Source organism: Drosophila simulans, chromosome 2L (genome assembly GCF_016746395.2).
Source record: "Drosophila simulans strain w501 chromosome 2L, Prin_Dsim_3.1, whole genome shotgun sequence".
Classification (NCBI taxonomy): Eukaryota; Metazoa; Arthropoda; class Insecta; order Diptera; family Drosophilidae; genus Drosophila; species Drosophila simulans.
In genome coordinates this window covers 22506546-22524772 of record NC_052520.2, presented here as the reverse complement: position 1 = coordinate 22524772, position 18227 = coordinate 22506546, and the positions used below count along the sequence as shown (strand labels likewise).

Below are 18227 nucleotides of genomic sequence, written 5' to 3'. Positions count from 1 at the left end.
AGATTTTAAGAGCTTGCGGTGATATCCCTCTTGAAGCCACGTCTGCTGGATTGTCTTCCGATTTAACGTAATTCCATTTGACATTGGGAACTAGCTTATTGATTTCTTCCACTCTAGTTTTGACGAACTTATTTTTGCTGCGCTTGTTCTGTATCCAAGAAATAGTAATTTGCGAATCACTCCATGCATGCGTTGTGATCTTGTTGCTCCATATAGCCTGCACCCTCGCTAATAACTTTGCTAATAAATGCGCAGCACATAATATAATTATAATTCAAAAAAGCCTGAATTATCCTGGAAACATAAGCACATAATTCCAACTTTGGAATTGTTTTCCTGTTTTTTATAGGATTTACTTTGCTTTTTGCTGCTAGCAAAGTAACTCTGCCGCCTACTTTTGTATACACAGCCGCTGCATATACTTTCTCTGATGCATCGCAGAATCCATGTAGCTCCATAATACCTTTGGAGCATCCAGTCCAGCGTGAAATGCTAATTTCTTCTAAACATAATAGACCTTTAGCATATTCCATCCACCAGTTAGCTAAGTTGGATTCCAATTCAACGTCCCAAGTCATCGGTAACGTCCACAGTTTCTGAATGAAACATTTGCCTTGAATCGTTACAGGTGGCAACCGTCCTAGTGGGTCGAAAATTCTGGACAACTGCATAGGGCATTGGGTTTTCTGCCGAAAACGTAAATGTATCCTTCTTCGGATGCCATTGAAGTCCTAAGGTTTTGATTCATTCTCCTCAATGCAGATTTTCTCCGTAGCACCGTCGACCTGAATGTCGGCTAAAATACGTTCGTCATTTCCAACCCATTTTCGCAGATGCATGCCGGCCTTCTCCATCAATTGTCGCTATTTCCTTTGAAGTTCATAGCCCTCGTTGACTGTGTCTCCACCAGTTATGAGGTCATCCACATAAAAGTCGTCTCTAATTGTTTCTGCTAATACGCTATCCTCTTGGCAAAAGTGATCTGCCAACTCTTGTAGGCATCGGACTGCTAAGAAAGGTGCTGCCGATGTGCCATAAGTTACGGTTGTTAACTTAAGCTCACTAATCGTCAATTTTGGATCATCTCTCAATAGGATATATTGGTATTCTTGGTCTTTCTCAGCAACCTTTATTTGGCGATACATTTTCAATGTCAGCTACCATAACATATTGCCACTTGCGCCATTTAATTAGAATATCGAATATATCCTTTTGAATCTTACGATCAGCTATAATAACGTCAGTTAGGCTTAGTCCATTTGTCGTCTTTGCGGATGCGTCAAAAACTACTCGTAGCTTCGTAGTTCAGCTTCCAGGCCTGATGATTGCTTGATGGGGTAAATAGTATTTACCTTGGCCCGTTGTCTTTACAGATTCCATATGTCCCATCTTAAGGTATTCTTTCATGAATTCGTTGTATGCAGCCCAGTTCTTAGGGTTTCTTTGAAACTTCTTTTCCATTTGCATAGGCCTTGCCATTGCCTGTTTGCAAGAGTCTCCCAGCTTTGCCTCTTTGTGGAATGGAATTGAAACCACAAATCTGCCTTCCTCATTGGTGACAGTTGTTTCCTGGAATTTTCTTTCGCATTGTCCATTGTCTGTAATCGTATTCCAATTCTTAAAAGCGTTCCAGGTCGCTTAGATTTATTGTTGTAGTGGAACTTATTATTTTTTGCTTTGCTGCTCGAGCTATATTTCCGGACACAATCCATCCAAATCTGGTTTTTTGTCCCAAGATTCCATTCATGGTTTTTATTTTCTCCATCATAATCAGGGGAAATAGATCCACACCTATCACCATGTCAATTCTGCTTGGCTCGTTGAATCGTGGATCTGCTAGCCTGTAGCCCTTCCACACTTTGTTGATATCAATATCAAACTTTTTGCTGGGAAGGGCTCTATGGAGTGTTGGTAAAACCAATGCTTCCGTTGATGTGTTGAAGCTGCTTGGAATTTTTAGTTTGATCGTCAGGTGGACGCTATTTTTGGATAATTGAGTAGTCTGGGAGATACCTTCGACCTCTATAGTACTCCTTACTCTGCGCATCCTTAATATTTGTGCTGCCTCCTCTGAAATCAGCGTCTTCTGGGATCCACCGTCAATAAGCGCCCTCAACTCGTTGTAACCTCCAGCTTTGTTTTTCACTAAAACAACAGCTGTTGCCAATAGTGTGTCTTGGCCTTGCTTGAGGCTATTGATGTTGATAATGCGTTTTGTGTCTTCATAAAGAAGGCTGTTGTGTCCTTTGGAGCATCCATTGCATGTAATTTTCTTTCTGCAGTCGATAGAATTATGCTTTCCAAACCATCTAAAGCACATGCTGTTCTTTTAAACGATCTATTTTGTTTTTTCGATTGATTGTGCTCTGAATCTGAGACACTTTATCATATGTTGGATATGTTGAAGTGTTGGGAGAATATTTTTCTGCTATTCTCATAGCGTTTGCAGATAAGCTCCCACGCTGCTGTATAGCTAGCCGCTGATCCCGTTATAAAATGGCTAACCACCATTTGAGCTTCTCCTTTTAAGCAGGCTCTTAAATATCGCAGCTTCCTTGTGTTGCTGAGATCCTTCCTGTTGTCTATTAGCTCAGAGAATGTTGGCCATTCCATCGCATTTCCATTGAACGTTGGAAGGTCAATTTTTTCGGAGTTCTGGCACGTCGTATATGGAACTTTTGAACTGTTCCAACTTCATTTGAAGTACAATCTCTAGTGCGGAAAATTCAGATTGCAGAATGTCTGCCTCATCTTGATCAAAGGCAGTTCGGTCATATTTGTTTTCAAGCTGTTTCAGTGTGTCCGTCACGTTGGACCAATGACTTTTCATCATTGCCAGCTGCTTGACTAGTTCAATCTCACTTGAACTATCTAGGGTTTCGTAGATTAGGCTCATCTGTTGCCTTACCCTGTCCGCTCTTCTATGCACCAGTTGAACCAGATTAGCAACTGGACTGGAGCTCCGAGCTGATGCGGTATCAGATAATTTTGATCCGCTTCGTATATATATTTCTTCAAGTGTTTCTACCTTTAATAGTGACTCCTTGTAGGCCTTGATAGCATCCATAGTTTTCATAAATATTTTATCATTAAAATATTGATGATCGCCAACTCCCAATTTTACCAGCGCATTGTTGTTAGTAGTAAATCGGACTACCAATACACCTATTGCTGATATAGATGCCTTTTCCTTGATGGCTTGCAGTATTTTGTTCTACAGCTCTCCTTGTTCTTGCATCAATTTCACAGATCTTTCCGACAACATCTTGGGAAAACAATCACTGTGACTTTTTTGTGCTTTTCTGCTTGTATTCTTTGGCGTGATCCGTTGGAGGATTTTTTGATTGGTCGCCCAGTTGACCTAGCTGTGCCTCGACATGCCCAGGAGTCTGTTCCTCCTGATGGAAAGCGCCGTGCAGTATATATATATATGTGCAGAGCTTTCCTCCTCCATGCAACAGAAGCGACAGAGTTCACTGTCTGCAATGCCAATCTTATGCAAATGACTGCGAAGTCGGCAGTGCCCCGTAAGAAGGCCAGTTAAAATGCGCACGGTGTTTTTCCCGTGTGTCATTAAGGTCTTGAATCTTTTGTGGTTATATTCACGAAGGAGAATCTTAGACTGCCTAAGTCCTGGTAGGTGTTCCCAGAAGGACAGACGTTTTTCTTCCTCTATTGTCTTAAGTAAGTACTCTGTGGTGACCAACACCACAGAATGGTTCGGGCCCAATTAGAGCGTTCTCTGCCGCTTTCCTGGCTAGGTTGTCCGCTAGCTCATTTCCCGGGAGGTTGTTGTATCCCGGGACTCACCTTATTGTGAGTTTGTTGACAGCTCCCAGTTTGTCTAGGGCTGTCCTCACCTTATTTACTAGCTTAGATGTTATCTTAGCTTTGCTGAGCGCCTTTATGGCTGCTTGACTATCAGACAGTATAGCAATGTCCTTGCCACGATAGTTCCTTTGCAGATTAAATTCCGCACAGCGTCCAATAGCACAGACTTCAGCTTGAAAAATACTGGTGTATCTGCCCATTGATTCGTGATACTTTAACCTGGGGCCTACACCCCCAGCCTACTTCCCTCGTCGGTGAGGGATCCGTCTGTATACCACATTATTGCTAGTGGTTTCATAGGGTGTACTTTCCCCAGGGTTGTCCAACTGTTTTTATTACTGAGATGAGTGCTGAAGTTCTGAGCGAACCTGTGCTCAGCTGGCATCTCATCCCTTGGTTGCATCAGCAAAGGGATATCCCATTTTAGGCTTTCAGCATCCTTTCTTGTAAGGTTGCAGTCATTTCCTGCTCCCTCAATTCTTATTAGTGTGGCTTTCCGTTTCATTTCAATGACGATATGAAGCGGCGTTACCTCCATTAGTACTTCTAGGGCTGCAGCCGTACAGGTACGCATTGCTCCTGTCATGCTTATGCAGGCCATTCATTGCAGCTTATGAAGTTTCACCTTAGTGGTGCTAGGGAGTGCTCTATCACCCCAGGCTATTACTCCATAGGTTAGTATGGGTCTGACTACCATGAGGTACAGCCATATTATTATGCGTGGTGAGGTTCCCCACGACTTTCCAGCAATTTTCCTACACGTGAAAAGTGCTCTGGTGCACTTATCAATTGTGTTATCGACATGAGTTTTGAAGCTAAGTTTGGAGTCGAGGGTTATCCCAAGATATTTAACTTCTTTGCTAGCCTCTATGCGACATTCTGACAGGGTTATTGCCCTCATTCTCTGTACAATAACAATAACAGTTTTGCTAGGATTTAGGCTCAGGCCTACTTCCTTGCACCATTCGCTGGTCATATTGAGGCCCAGTTGAATGATATCGCAGTGTTTCCTCATATTTACCTCTGGCTATAATGACAATATCGTAAGCATAGCCTTGGCAAAGTATACCTCTGCGGGTCAGTCTGTCCAGCAACTCGTCTACCATCAAGCTTCACAAGAGAGGCGAGAGGACACCCACTTGGGGGCAACCCTTGTGGTAGATACTGTGGATGACTGTCCTCCTATAGTGGCCATGGCTCGCCTAGATGCCAGTAGTGATTTGTTCCATCTGCTGGTTGTTGCATCTAGTCCTCTTCTTGTCATGGATGCGTTGACAGCCTCATGGGAGGTATTGTCGAATGCACCCTGTATGTCTAAGAAGGCACATACCGCCACTTCCTTATGAGTAAGTGAATCCTCAATAAGGCTTTTCAGGTGATAAAGGGCAGTATCAGTTGATTTGCCCGCCCTGTAGGCGTGCTGCGTCCGTTGGAGCGGATGCTCTACAAGCTCTATCTATTTTCGGCAGCTAGAAAAGAATCGGAGCAATCCGATCTATCCGCTGTGGAGGGAGCCCACACTGGAACTGCTAAAGATTCCGAATTTTCGACACTGATTTGGCAGGGCCAAAACAAATTTTCGTTTCTCGGCTTTCCCCTGATCAAACATCGTCGGATGTATTGTCTTATATGCAAGACAAAACAAAAGCCGATAATATAAAAGTGGAAAAATTTAACTTCTCTTACGCTAGGGACATATCATCTTTCAAGATAACTGTCCCAAACGAGCTCTTTTCGACCATATGTTCGGGTGATTTTTGGCCGGATAGTATGGTGGTAAAAGAGTTTGAAGCTAAGATCAAAAATAAGAAAAAGGTGCCCATGGGAATTAAACGTCCCGTGGCCAGACCACTGCACCATCCGCCTCTTCATCTTCTTCCTCTACAAAAAACTAACAACAAATCTTACTATCTCCTATCAAAATGTTAGAGGCTTGCGTAGCAAATTAATCAAATTGTATTGTCCGCTGTGTCTTTCTTTCTAGACTCTATAGTCTTTCATTTGCATCCCATATTATAGTGCTCACTGAGACTTGGTTAAAGCCGAAGATACTTAACTCCGAAGTCTTCCCAGGTATGTACACTATATATAGGTTTGACCGTCCCTCCAGCCGGGGAGGTGGAGTCTTTATTGCGGTTAGATCTACCCTCGCGTCGGAGGAGTTACTTTTTGACGAGTTCCGTAACTCTGAATTCCTATGCGTAAAGCTGCCATTTTCCGACAGATCAGTTTATATTACGTGCTCGTATATTCCACCGTCTTCTTAATTCTAAGAATATCAGAATCATCTGTACGCTATCCAATCCATCTTAAATAAACAGCCTGACAGGGACCAATTGGTAGGGCTAGGTGATTTTAATATACCTGGCACAACGTGGTCCCCAGAAGAAAATTCGAATATCCCTCTCCCTTTAGCATAACATGAATTTATTGACGGCTTGCTCGACTTATCGTTGTCGCAAGTTATTATTTATATATAATAAATATATATTTATTAGTTATATTCGAAACACTCTTAGTCGACTGTTGGATCTATGTTTTGTAACAAGTCCTGAAAGTGTGTTTCTGTCCAGGGTAGCACCTCTTACTCAACCTGAAGATCCATATCATCCTACTTTCGAGGTGGCAATCGACGTAGGTACGGTATTAAAAGTAAATTCAGTGAAATCAACAAAGCGAATTCACTGTTTTCGCAAGGCAAATTTTCGGAGGCTGAACAATTTTATTGCTGGCTTTAATTGGTCCGATCTTTACTCCTGCAACATAATGACGGATGCGATTAATATGTTTTATACCGCAATTAAATCATTTTTTGACTCTTGTGTTCCGATGTACTATCCGTCAATCTCTAAACCTCCTTGGTTTAATAAAGAATTGACACACCTAAGAAATGCCAAGTCCAGACTTTATACAACATTTTAAAATACCGGTTCTCAGTCCATCCTTTCTAAATGTGTATGCGCTCGGCTAAACTTTACCGTGCTTAATGCTCAGTGTTACAGGAATTTTTTAAACCGTTGTAAGTTCCAATTCGCATAGGATCCGAAACAGTTTTATAATTTCGTTAACGCTAAGCGAAAAACAGGAAACTTGATCTATTAGGTTGCCCCGTTGATTTTCTAAATTGGATTTCAAGCTATCTGAATGGTCCTCTTTAAAAATTCTCTATCTTGCATTCTCCGAGTCACATCCGGTGTCCCACAAGTGAGCCACCTTGGTCCGCTTCTTTTTACCTTACTTATTAACGACCTCCCCTTAGTAATAAAACATTCGCGTGTACTTATGTACACAGACGATGTAAAATTATGCCTCCAGCACAAGGACATTTCGTTCCATTTGGACTTACAATCCGATCTAGACAGCTTTCAAATATGGTGCCGTAATAACGTATTAAACTTAAATGGCTCCAAGTGTAAAGTTATGACCTTTTGTCGTGTCAACCCAATACGCTCGACTTACACTCTAAATGGGTCCCCTTTGGACAGAATAACACGGGTTGGTGATCTTGGTGTTCTTCTGGACCCTAAACTAAAATTTTCTGACTATATTTCGCCTATTGTCAATAAGGCCATAGGTGTGCTTGGTTTTATAAAAAGGAAGGTCTAAGTCTAAGGAATTTGGATCAATTTAGGATCATCAAATTCCATACATGACTAAAACCTTATTTATTTCGCTAGTCCGTCCTTGATTGGAGGCCACAAGACGTCAAAAAAAAAACTTGTTAATGCTTGCCTTGCAGCGTCTAAATTGAGATGCAGAGCTAATGTTAGCTCCTTATTCGAGTAGACTACTATTAAATATATTAGCTCTAGCTTGTCAAAACCAAGTTTAGTTTAAAACCCTCAATAATAAGACCAGTATTTATGTGTATTTCACCTTTAAAACATATATTCTTATATATCTTAATGCCTTCTTTGCAACACCGACATTTACATAGCAGTGATTAAAACTGAGAAGAGGTAAAAAGATCTTCTTACCGGAAGGCAATAATAAAAGTGTGACCAAAACCGGTTCTAAATAGATTCACTAGAAACTATATACCCCTTATCTTAAATCATGGTAGATCTAACTATGAGTTGCATGACCCTTATCCTTAACAAATGGATCCTATCGATAAAGCAACTTTTTTTTACCCAATATTACCAGAAAACAAAAATTGGTGTATGCCGAACCTGATCGAATGTAAGATCTTAACGTGATCGAAGAAGGCAACACCAGCTAGAGTTGGTACAGAAAGCCTAACGATTTAAGATTCAAGTCCCTTGTTACATATTGACGGTCTACTAAGTCGACAAGAAACTTATTATATTTCTGCAATCGACTTGAAGATTGCATTTTGCCTAAAACCACTGGAACCCAAAAATACAGCTTACGTTCCCGGCAGACGGTAAATCAGTTTATCGTCATGACTTTGGGCTTTTCCAACGCAGCACAGAGAATGCGCCGACTAATGGAGACAGTTATTCCGGCAGCGCTGACCATGCATTCATATACATTGACAACTTGCTGGTTTTTATACCCGTTATTCGTAGAGTAAATCGGTATACTAAATTCGTTGAAAAGTACGTAACAGACAGAAAAAGGTACAATGTAAAAAGTAAATATTCTCGACCAGAATCAACAGCCGAGTCGATCTGGCTCGAGATCTCAGGAACTATAAAACTTGGCTTGTGAAAATCTCTTACAGTTCGTATTTTCGTCCGTGCGGATGCGTCGTCCTCCTACGACATAACCCAGATATTTAGTCTGACTATAGCAAAACTTCATTTTTTTAACATATATTGTAAGTTTGGCGTAGCAGTTTTGTTTTGGGTACAGTTTTATAGTAGCATAATGCGCATTACATGTTTTCCTACTTTCGCACATCTTAGATACATACTAACAAATTCCCACAACACTGTAGAAACAATTGTCATAAACACACATTACTCGGAAAAAATATTTGTACAGTCGCGAAGCGACTTCACATATAATACACACAAGGATAGAACATAGATACTTGTATTTTAAGCTTGCAGCGAAATATACTTATAGGTAATAGGTAAATCATAAGCTGAATGTCAATCTGAATAAACGCCAACCCGGACATATTCGAGTTTTAACTTTTTGGTACGGAATATTTGAGCGTAGGTCTTAGGACTGTTAGTTCCACTCAACAAAAATGCTTACGAAATCACACCACCCTGACACGACGAGCTTATGCTGACTACCTGGTGTCTTAACATCGGATGCATATCCTTCCAAGTTCCAGAACAAGGGTGCCAATATGCCTAAGTTACAACTATAATTATGCACAGGTCCGCAGGGATGTCAGGTTGGCTGATGTCAGGTTGGCTGACATCACCACTTGTTGAAATAATTCGCACACATATAGTTTATTCAATTTCATGTTGCCATTTTCATAAAAATGGGACAGGTCAAAGTACGCCCTTCTGGATGAATAATTTTGTTGTCTTTTGTCTAACCAGATAAGCGCTACGAGAGAGTATTAATTACTCTGGCTCTGCCTGAGTCCACCGAAAAGCAACCGACAGGGGCCAACCCTGCCAGAAGCAGAAAACTATGACTTCAAAATATGCTAATTACCCAGGGTTCTGAACAGCTGGATATCCAGTCTATATCTTACTTTACTTCTAATATGGTGTAATATGGTGTCAGAGAGGTTTCTTTTAGATTCATGATTCATGATGTGTTCCCATGGAGGAGCACAATTTCTTTCTTTGTTTCCAACCAAGTTGCCAAATTTGTGCCGAGAGAAAGAAATTTGGCGACGTATCCTTACGAAAGTAAGCACAGCATATGTACATCGTGCCAACTGGCTTAGTTGGTTCTCTGGGAAATTATTCTTGTTTGATCTTGATGTTTATTGCCGGAAGACGTCACGACAAGGTTTATTCAAGGGCGCAGACAACACCGCATACCTTTTAATCAAGTGTTGCACCCAGGGAATTAAATTTTGCGTGCAAGAACGATGTGGAATTAATTATTTATTCAGGGAAGAAATAAAATAATGGTGATCTTCGATATTGGTAGATATCGGCGGATATTGAATGCTCATTTCCCGAATGAAAGCAATTTGTTAAAACTTACGTTCCCCACCTACACGTTTCAAACTGTGTATGGTAATCTACAGATTAGTTGACCCCATTCAATGTAATGAAATAAAGGTCAATGTTATTTTTGGTATATTCCAATTGGCTTTTCAGTCGGCTTATGTTTACAAACTTATTTAAAAAAGCAAATAGTAATGCAAATGTAAGCTCTTAGCATGATAGTTGTTATTTGCAGAACTTTATTGAAGCGGGTTCCATGCTTAAAGCAGTAATTTACTTTGAATAATAATTTTGTCTCTGGTTTATTATTTCGACTTAAATTTGGAGCATAAAGTGATTTTTAAACCAAATGCAAATAAAAATTTAATAAAGCTTGACGATAACGCAAGCATTAACTGAATATGCTGCCATCCCAGTGTACACTGAAAATAAAAGCTTTTAATGCGCGAGTTTTCCTCATTAGCTAAAAGACGGCGCTTAAATTCGACTGGAAAGTAAATATATAAGCAGGCCGATGGCAATACAGCCAAGAGGTAGAAAGCGCCATAGTAACTCTTGTTTACTAAACGGGATGTGTTTATGCTTTAAGTGCAGCTCAGAGATTTCTTTGCGAAGCTTCATGTTGTTAAGCTCCGAATGTTCAAGAAGTTCTTTGTATACAATTAGTTCTTCTTCCTTTTCTACGTTGGGGTTATTAATGGCTGCAATGTCCTCGTTCCAAACACCTTCTCTGCTGTCGCGATTATCAATTAGCTCTAACGTCTCACGCGGTGAACTGTTTTCCTGCAAGTTTTTTGTAAAATTGTGATCTACGTCTTTCTCAAGCTGCTTCTTTAATAGCTCAATTTGTGCTTGCAGGAAGTGTATTTCACTTGTTAAATGAGCTGTTTTTTTCTTGTACGTATCACATTCCTCTTGTAACATATCAATAGCCTGCTCCGTCGGTAATGCATTTGGAATATTAAGATTTTCCTCAACGTCTATAAGCTTTTTTTTACTTTCCACATTAAGGGCTGACAATTTCGATGCAGCCGAATCCTCTAAAATTGTATGTGGTGTTGATGAATGGTTTTTAAAGTGATCCACGATTTCGGAGGTATTTCTGCTAACGAACTCTGTTGGAACTGAATCGTTTGCCATATCCTCCTCCTTAACTTTGCATTCAAAGGCTTCATCGTCACCATTAAAAATAGCTTTAAGCACTGAAGAGCCTTCTTCTCCCTTGCCAAGATCAGAGTTCTTTAGCAATCTTAAAACGTTTGATTTATAATTGCCCTCTTCTAAATCGGGATTACTTAGTTTTAGCTTCTAGAATTAAATGGGAATATATTAATATATAATAGCATTAAGACTGCTATAAGCATTACCTTTTCCTTTGACAACACAGACAACACATTTTTAGTTGGTGACGCAGTTAAAATATCATCGTCAGAACTTTCATTATCATCTTTTTCATTTAGCGCTCTATTTTCAGCATGGTCATAATCGTCAAGATTTATTGTATCTAAGTTTTTCAAGACAATCGGCTCCTTCAAATGTTCAGTGTCAGGCTCGGATAAATCGTGATGGATTCGCGAGGCCTGCAGACGAAGCTCCTTTAGCTCGAGCTCCTGCGTCGTTAGCTTTCCATTTAGCACCTCCAAGCTGCGTGATTCTTGTTCTTTAGCCTCTTGTTCTTGGCGCACTGACTCCTTCTTGAATTCCATGTACTCCTGCTGAAGTTCCTCTAACCGGGCATTGAAGTCAGTCAGCGTCTGCTTTAGTGTTAGAACTTGAGCGCGAAGTATGCCGCACTCGTTTTCAGAAGTGGCGTAGGCCATCTCCATTTTAGAGAGCATTTGCATAGCATCGCAGCGTTCCTGATAGACCTTACGCAGGGCCTCTTTGGCAGTCAACTGGTACGTTGTTTTGTCCTCAAGAAGCTTTACAATCTATTGAAGACAATGAGAGGAATATTAAAAAAATTTGCAATTTTACCACAATATACTCAAAATGTTTTGTAGACCAAATTTTAATATTCAAAGGAACAACTGACCATTAACTAGGAATAAGGTCCTCTTCGCGGTTTTTAAACCCATTTATAAGGGTATATTAATTTTCTTTCACAAAGCTAAAGGGTTAAATTTGCGAGCTATAGCATATTTCCTGTATTCGGTACCTTTTTGTCGGCTTAGTTTTAAGGTAAGAGAGAACAAGCATTGCCAATCGTCTTTGTTATTTTCACACACAAGTTTGAAATCGCATATTCGTTGTTCTCAATTTTCTTGCCTATCCGTATTCTTACCGTTCTGTATGAGTTATTCGCTTTTGAGCCCTAGAGCACATATCTTTTAATTCTGTAATTTATCAAATAGGAGTGCCTTATTTTGTATAAAAATATAAGCAATGACCTGTTCGTACCAAATTTGAGGATTGTGTCAGTAAAGCACAATTTGTTTAGGGATTTATTTTTTCTGTTACATAAAAACTGAGAAAACAAATCACTCCACTGGAACCAATCGGTGGCAAGGAGCACCAAAATATAATTTCAACACATTAAAAATTCACCTAATACAAATGATTTTAATTGATGCGGATTCAAATAATATTGGAACAAAATGAAACTCAACAACCATAATATACTGTTGTGTTTTAAAGGCAAAACCACAAGATATAATTTGATGGGACCAAATTAAATTGATTGATTCAGATTTGTTTAAATTTTATGCATTCAACAATTTGTTTATAAGAGTTCGTCCAATGCTTTTTTTTTGGACCGGTTTGGGAAACAGATTTATTAAATATTTTCATATTGAAATCTTGAATTTAAAAGGAAAAAACAAGTGTGCAAATATGATTTTTTAGAGATGCCTGCATAACGGAAAGGTGTGTACGTTTTATGAAAAAATTTTTTATTTGTTTACGTGACAGCTTTTTGCGGACATATTTATATATATTTGAAGGACAAATTGGACGTGGTAAAAATGCTTTTTGCTACCGATATTAAAATGAACAAAGACTAAACAAAGAATTAAACAAAGACTAAACAAAGAAACTAAACTAGAACTATTCTGGTATCTTTGGTCTAAATATCGTCCAAAAGAGAAAACGTGGCAACGTTTTGAAACAAGATTGCACAGCGAAGTCTTTACTAGAATCTTCATGCTTTATACAAGTATTCTTGCTTTTCTAGTTCCCAGGATCCGACATAGTCAAAGTGATTTAGCAAGGGATCCCGATCATGCGTATAATGAATAAAATTGTAAACAATAAACAAAGGCTTCATTTTTCGAATCGGCCCCATTAGCGACCTGCTGAGCAGATTAGATTTACATACCTCGTTTCGCAGTGCATTCTCTGGAATGTTCTTTTCCATCATTTGCAGTTTCTTTTCCAGAAGGCTTATCTTGTGAAGCAATTGGTCTTCAGTGATCATGCTTTGCCAACACATCGCAGAGTTCTTTCTGGTGGTATCAAGGACGCCTTGCAAGCTGCTTAATTTAGCTTTCAGAGATTTTTCCCTCTGTGCAGCCTCTTGGAGAAACGAGCTTAGGCGCTGCACTTCATCAAAGCTGATTCGGTTAGGCACCGTCATCATCTGCTCCGCCTCAATTGAAATGGCCTCTTGTCCATTGGGTAGAAAGAGGGCGACACGGGCTAGGATACAGCCGTGTACCTCCTGACGTGAATTCTCAATTACCTCAACGCCGAACTTCACAATATCCCCATAATGCAGTTCCGCTGGATCACTACCCAACTTGTTGTCGTTGATAAAGGTACCGTTGCTGGATTTTGTGTCTTTGACCCAGAATTTACCGTCTGGAGTGTACCACAAAATCGCATGGTTTCTTGACAATACTTTACAGTCAAATATAGCGTTACCCTCACACGCCTTGCTTTTAGCTATAAGGCGGCCCACCTTGCAATCCTGGTTGGGCTGCAACAATATAGATCTTGTCTCAAACTTATGCGACTTAGCTTCACAATGGAGTACGATTTTTGCTGCACCATTACATGCCGTTGGGGCAGACTCCAATCCTATGTCTAGATCAACGCTAGAAGTTGGGGGCACAGAAGAGACCTGTAAAGTGCCGCATTCCGATGCCACCTCCCTTTGTAAAGAACTATTGTTTAGTACCCCTAGTGGGCTAAACAGACTGCAGGCAGTAGTAACTCGAACTCCAACCCCGGTGTTATTTGCATTCAGCACAGAGTTCATGGCCATATTTATAGCATGCTGGGAAGCTTCAGGCGGACGTCGGTCAGTACATACTGTGTTGGAATCACAAAGATCCATATTATTATTTTCCTGATTCTCAATTGACGTCTCGTTGTTACTATCAGCCATTATATGAAAGAATTTGTCCTGCTCCAAAGTTTTGTCAGTTTCCATGTTTAAAGCGTAATGCGCCTCCTCTGGCTTCACAGTAAGTTCTTGTGCCTCCCCGGATGGATACCTGGTCGTCTGAGGTAATTCTGTGACCGTGCCGGTTGTACCTCTTCTGTTTAGTGCTGTTGATCCGACTGCTCCTGATGCTGGCGTCGGCGATAATGAACTTGGCGTCTGGTCTTCATCAACATTATTTTTTAACCACTCATTGCACACCAAGACCATTACTTTACATCCAAACAAACCTTTGGCGATACGAGAACAAAAGCGGATTAACAAGTTATTAGTAATACCCGAGTTGCTGCTGTTTGACAAATCCGACTGGCCGAAACATTGACAATGAATCCAAATTTTAAAGGCCTGCTTCAATCTAATGTACCTATAAAACTTGTCTATTTCGGATGAAAATTTGAAAAAGTTTTCAACCATATAAGATATAAATATGTAACTGCATACATAAATGTATAGAGAAGAAGTATTCGCATTCGTATTCGATACAAAGATATGTACGTTCAATAGCAATTTTTTCAAGAATTATTGTAAACAAAAAACTATGCCGTTAGTTAGCAATTTACGAGTTAAGGATGTACCAAAAAATTAAGACAACTTAAACAAAAACTTAACAATTCTTGGAACTGTAGGAAAGTAAACACTTTCTTTATTAAAAATAAATTATATATTATTGGGGGACCGCTTAAGTTCAAGAACATTGAATTCGCAATAATATAATGATTATTTGATATTGCGCAACGTTTCAAACTATTAATTACAGTGGGTGCTTGGCTTACCTTTTGTAATATTCCTGTTTTAATTGTTGCAACTCGAATTTGCCTTCTTCCCGTGTTGTTTTTAATTTTCTTAAACTTTGAACAATCGTTGTACAAAAACAAACTCCTGGTTTGACGGTAAATTTGTGTGCATACTTAAAAAATTTCCGTCAAAATAGCGACAATCAACTAGTGACGAAAACGGAACAGTGAAAAAAGCACTAAGCGTATTTATTATTGTATATTTAAGGGAATGTGTCTTCATATACCAGTTTATATGTTGAAATGGAACGATAGAACCCTTCTGCAATTTCATTTCCAATAAAAACAAGCAAATAATCTTCTAAAATTATTATAATAAAAAATGAGATTTAGCAATTTTAAAATGTTTTAGAGCAAGGTATATGCCTAAGAACAAAATTGTGGTATTTTTATAACCGTTACACGTAGATCAAATTGCTATGCTAGATAAGTTAAGAGTATGTTTGTAGTTGGCATACAAATGTTTTTCCGAACCTTAAAGGACAGTATAGTCGTGATCGTAAACACAATTCGAACAGGTCCGGTCTGTCTGTCTGGAAGGCTGTGATCTCGCAAAGTAAAAGAAAGAGTTGAAAGAAACATCGGCGATGTATCGCGATACATCGATGTTTTTAATAAATCGGAAACATCAAAATTTTCAAGCATCGATATTCGATGTTTCTGTTTTACCCATCGCTACTTTGCAGGGAATGATCTTGCTAAGCTAATCGGCTAATGGCGAGACAGCCAAATGTATTAAATGCGGCAAAACATAGCAAACAAGTTCAAATAATACTAACTTGTCTTGCCACGTAAAGAGGATAAATCCTAATAAACAGTCAGTGAATTGCCACAAAGGCAACAGCCGTCAATTGTGTCATTTATTGGCAAAATTATGAAATGTCGAACCGAAAACTACTACATTGGTTCAGACTTGCGCGTAATCGGATTTCGAATTGCACAACGCTGTTTTGGCCACTGAAAGTTCATCGACGAAACAAATTTTCTGAAAATTTTGCAAACTCAATACGCACAGCAATTGAGGAATGGGGAGTTTTAGGAAATGTCACTGCTATGATAACAGATAACGCCAAAAATATGATAAGGTCATGTGAGATTTTGCAAATAATACCCTGCTTTGCGCATTCAATTAATTTGACAGTCCAGGATTGTTTGGTATCCGAGAACATGAAACCACCCATTTCTGAAAAGTGTAAGCGCATTGTTTCGTTGTTCAACAGTAGCACATTTGCGTATGCAGTATTTAGAGAGGCTAAGGATTGCAATCCATATGGTTCGAAACAAGAGTGTCCATCCTGTTAGAATAGCACCTTTTAAATGGTAAACAGGGTTAATGCCGCTAACATTGAATGAAATATCCATTCTGAAGGGTTTGAAGGCAATACTTTCACCCTTGGAGCATGCAACGGTATTCCCTTCGAGAACGTCAGTGACAGTGATTCCGGTTAATTGTGGTATTTTACACAATATGTCAGCCATGAAAACTACGCTCCATACTAAGTTTGGTCGAGATGTCTGTTATGACATACTTTCAACGGGTCAATAAAAGATTGGTCCCCTATGAAATCCGTACAGTGACACGAATGATAAGACCCTCGCTTTAAAAAGGAAGGATTTTGGAATTATTATTTCTTACAAGGAGTTGAATTGTTAGAGGAGGAACTGTCGCTTATCAATGCTCCAACAAAATCGTCTACATCTTCAAGCCCGCCAACACCAGAATCCAGAGCAGAGTGAAGCCTGTACAAAACCCTTTCCAATAGAAGGTACAAGAAGTCAAAATTTAGATAGTAACCCACTTACTAATCCACTTTCAGCTTTCAACAGATATCAAATGACACTGCATTCAGTCAATGCGATTTGAAATACAAGGCACGACTTGTGAGCGAAAAGGGAAGCGAAGCTTTATATGATCTTATTTTTAAACAAAAACAAGAGAAAATGCTATGGTCGAGTTCCGCGACTATCAGATACCCATTACTCAGCTAGTGTGAATGCGAACGCGAAATTTCATCATTTTCCTGAGATATTGATGAAAAAAGAAAAAGAGTATACAAATTGTTTAAAATTGTGGGCCGGTTTTGCGGCGTTAGCTCATCATAAATTTGTGTTATTATTTTTATCGCTCTTATACATTGCTCTGTGCAGCAATAGATTTTGCATTCCCCCTTATGCTATGTTCCTCTCTCTCAATAGAGAGCTGTTTTAATCATTATACTGTAGAACTTGCCCATTTTCCTTCCGTTACAAATTAAGTTGATCGCACCGGTACTGCTGTGATACACTTTAACTTTTAATCAGTTCGGTACGGGCACTGCTGCCGTTCGTTATACCCTACAGCCCTGTGTTGCAAAATATATTTAAATAAAACTGAAATATTAATTTAAACATTAACTCTACCGTGTTTATAAATTGCCACACAATTTTTCAAAGTCAAAGAAAAAGCTCATTGCCTAATCAGATATAAATTTAAGCGAATAATAATATTATGAAAAAATATCGAAAAATGCCTAGCAATTCCAAAGCACGTGCTTTAGTGACTCGATTTGCGGTGCAATTCATGGCTACAGCAGTAAGCATAGTTTAAGAGTGCCTATCACCCTTTCAGCCTTCCCATTTGCTCTGCTGGCACCTGTCGCTATTAAGTGCAGCTCAATCCTGTTTGTTGAACAGAACTCACGGAAATTGTTGCTGGCAAAACTTCTGCCTTGATCCGCTATACTACAACAGGAAACTCCAAAGAAAGACATACTTGACTTTATAGCTTTAATACAATTTTCCGAATCAAGTGAACAAGCTTAGTAAACGCATCTATCTGAACTATGATATATTCCATTAGATCGTTCTTTCCACTAAGCTTCCCACTTATATCGACGGTATGCCACGGTATGTCAATCTTGGGAATTGGGTGCATTTCAATTTGTATTTTGCCTGATGAAGGTTTGGACAATTTGCATGTCATGCAATTTTTCACAAATTTGACCAAATGGTCATATCCTCAAACCAATATTTCTCGTAGACCTTGTCTAAATGCATTACAGCTTCGTGTACATGATTTATACCGGGCCACCTAACGCTTTAGGGATTACTGGTAGGCAATGAGTCTTGACATTACGCTGTATTTTGCGATACAGTAATCCAGTTCGGACCTCGTATGTCTTATCA

The 18227-nt window shown here is 39.4% G+C and overlaps 1 protein-coding gene and 1 long non-coding RNA gene across 3 annotated transcripts; one reads left to right on the top strand and one right to left on the bottom strand.

Moving 5' to 3' along the window:
* Positions 1–9999: 9999 nt before the first annotated feature.
* LOC27207868 (sarcolemmal membrane-associated protein) lies at positions 10000–15195 on the bottom strand. Of its 2 annotated transcripts, none has more exons than XM_016183510.3 (4): positions 15042–15195; positions 13201–14498; positions 11252–11815; positions 10000–11189 (listed from the first exon to the last, which is right to left on the bottom strand). In XM_016183510.3, the coding sequence occupies exons 2-4, from the start codon at positions 14476–14478 to the stop codon at positions 10362–10364; spliced, it is 2670 nt and encodes an 889-aa protein (XP_016025851.1). In that variant the 5' UTR covers positions 14479–14498; positions 15042–15195; the 3' UTR covers positions 10000–10361. The 2 variants fall into 2 exon arrangements, with proteins under 2 accessions (XP_016025851.1, XP_016025850.1); XM_016183509.3 differs by having other exon boundaries at positions 10000–11192; positions 15042–15194.
* Positions 15196–15358: 163 nt separating this feature from the next.
* LOC120284700 lies at positions 15359–17456 on the top strand. The gene is made up of 2 exons (XR_005543882.2): positions 15359–16828; positions 16880–17456. It is a non-coding gene; the product is annotated as an uncharacterized LOC120284700 (long non-coding RNA).
* The last annotated feature ends 771 nt before the right edge of the window (positions 17457–18227 follow it).

Coding starts and splice junctions, on each gene's coding strand:
- LOC27207868 (XM_016183509.3), bottom strand. CDS start 14,478: ATGGTCTTGGTGTGCAATGAGTGGTTAAAAAATAATGTTGATGAAGAC. Junction 11,816..13,200: donor AGAATGCACTGCGAAACGAG/GTATGTAAATCT, acceptor TGTCTTCAATAG/ATTGTAAAGCTTCTTGAGGA. Junction 11,193..11,251: donor CTGTGTTGTCAAAGGAAAAG/GTAATGCTTATA, acceptor ATTTAATTCTAG/AAGCTAAAACTAAGTAATCC.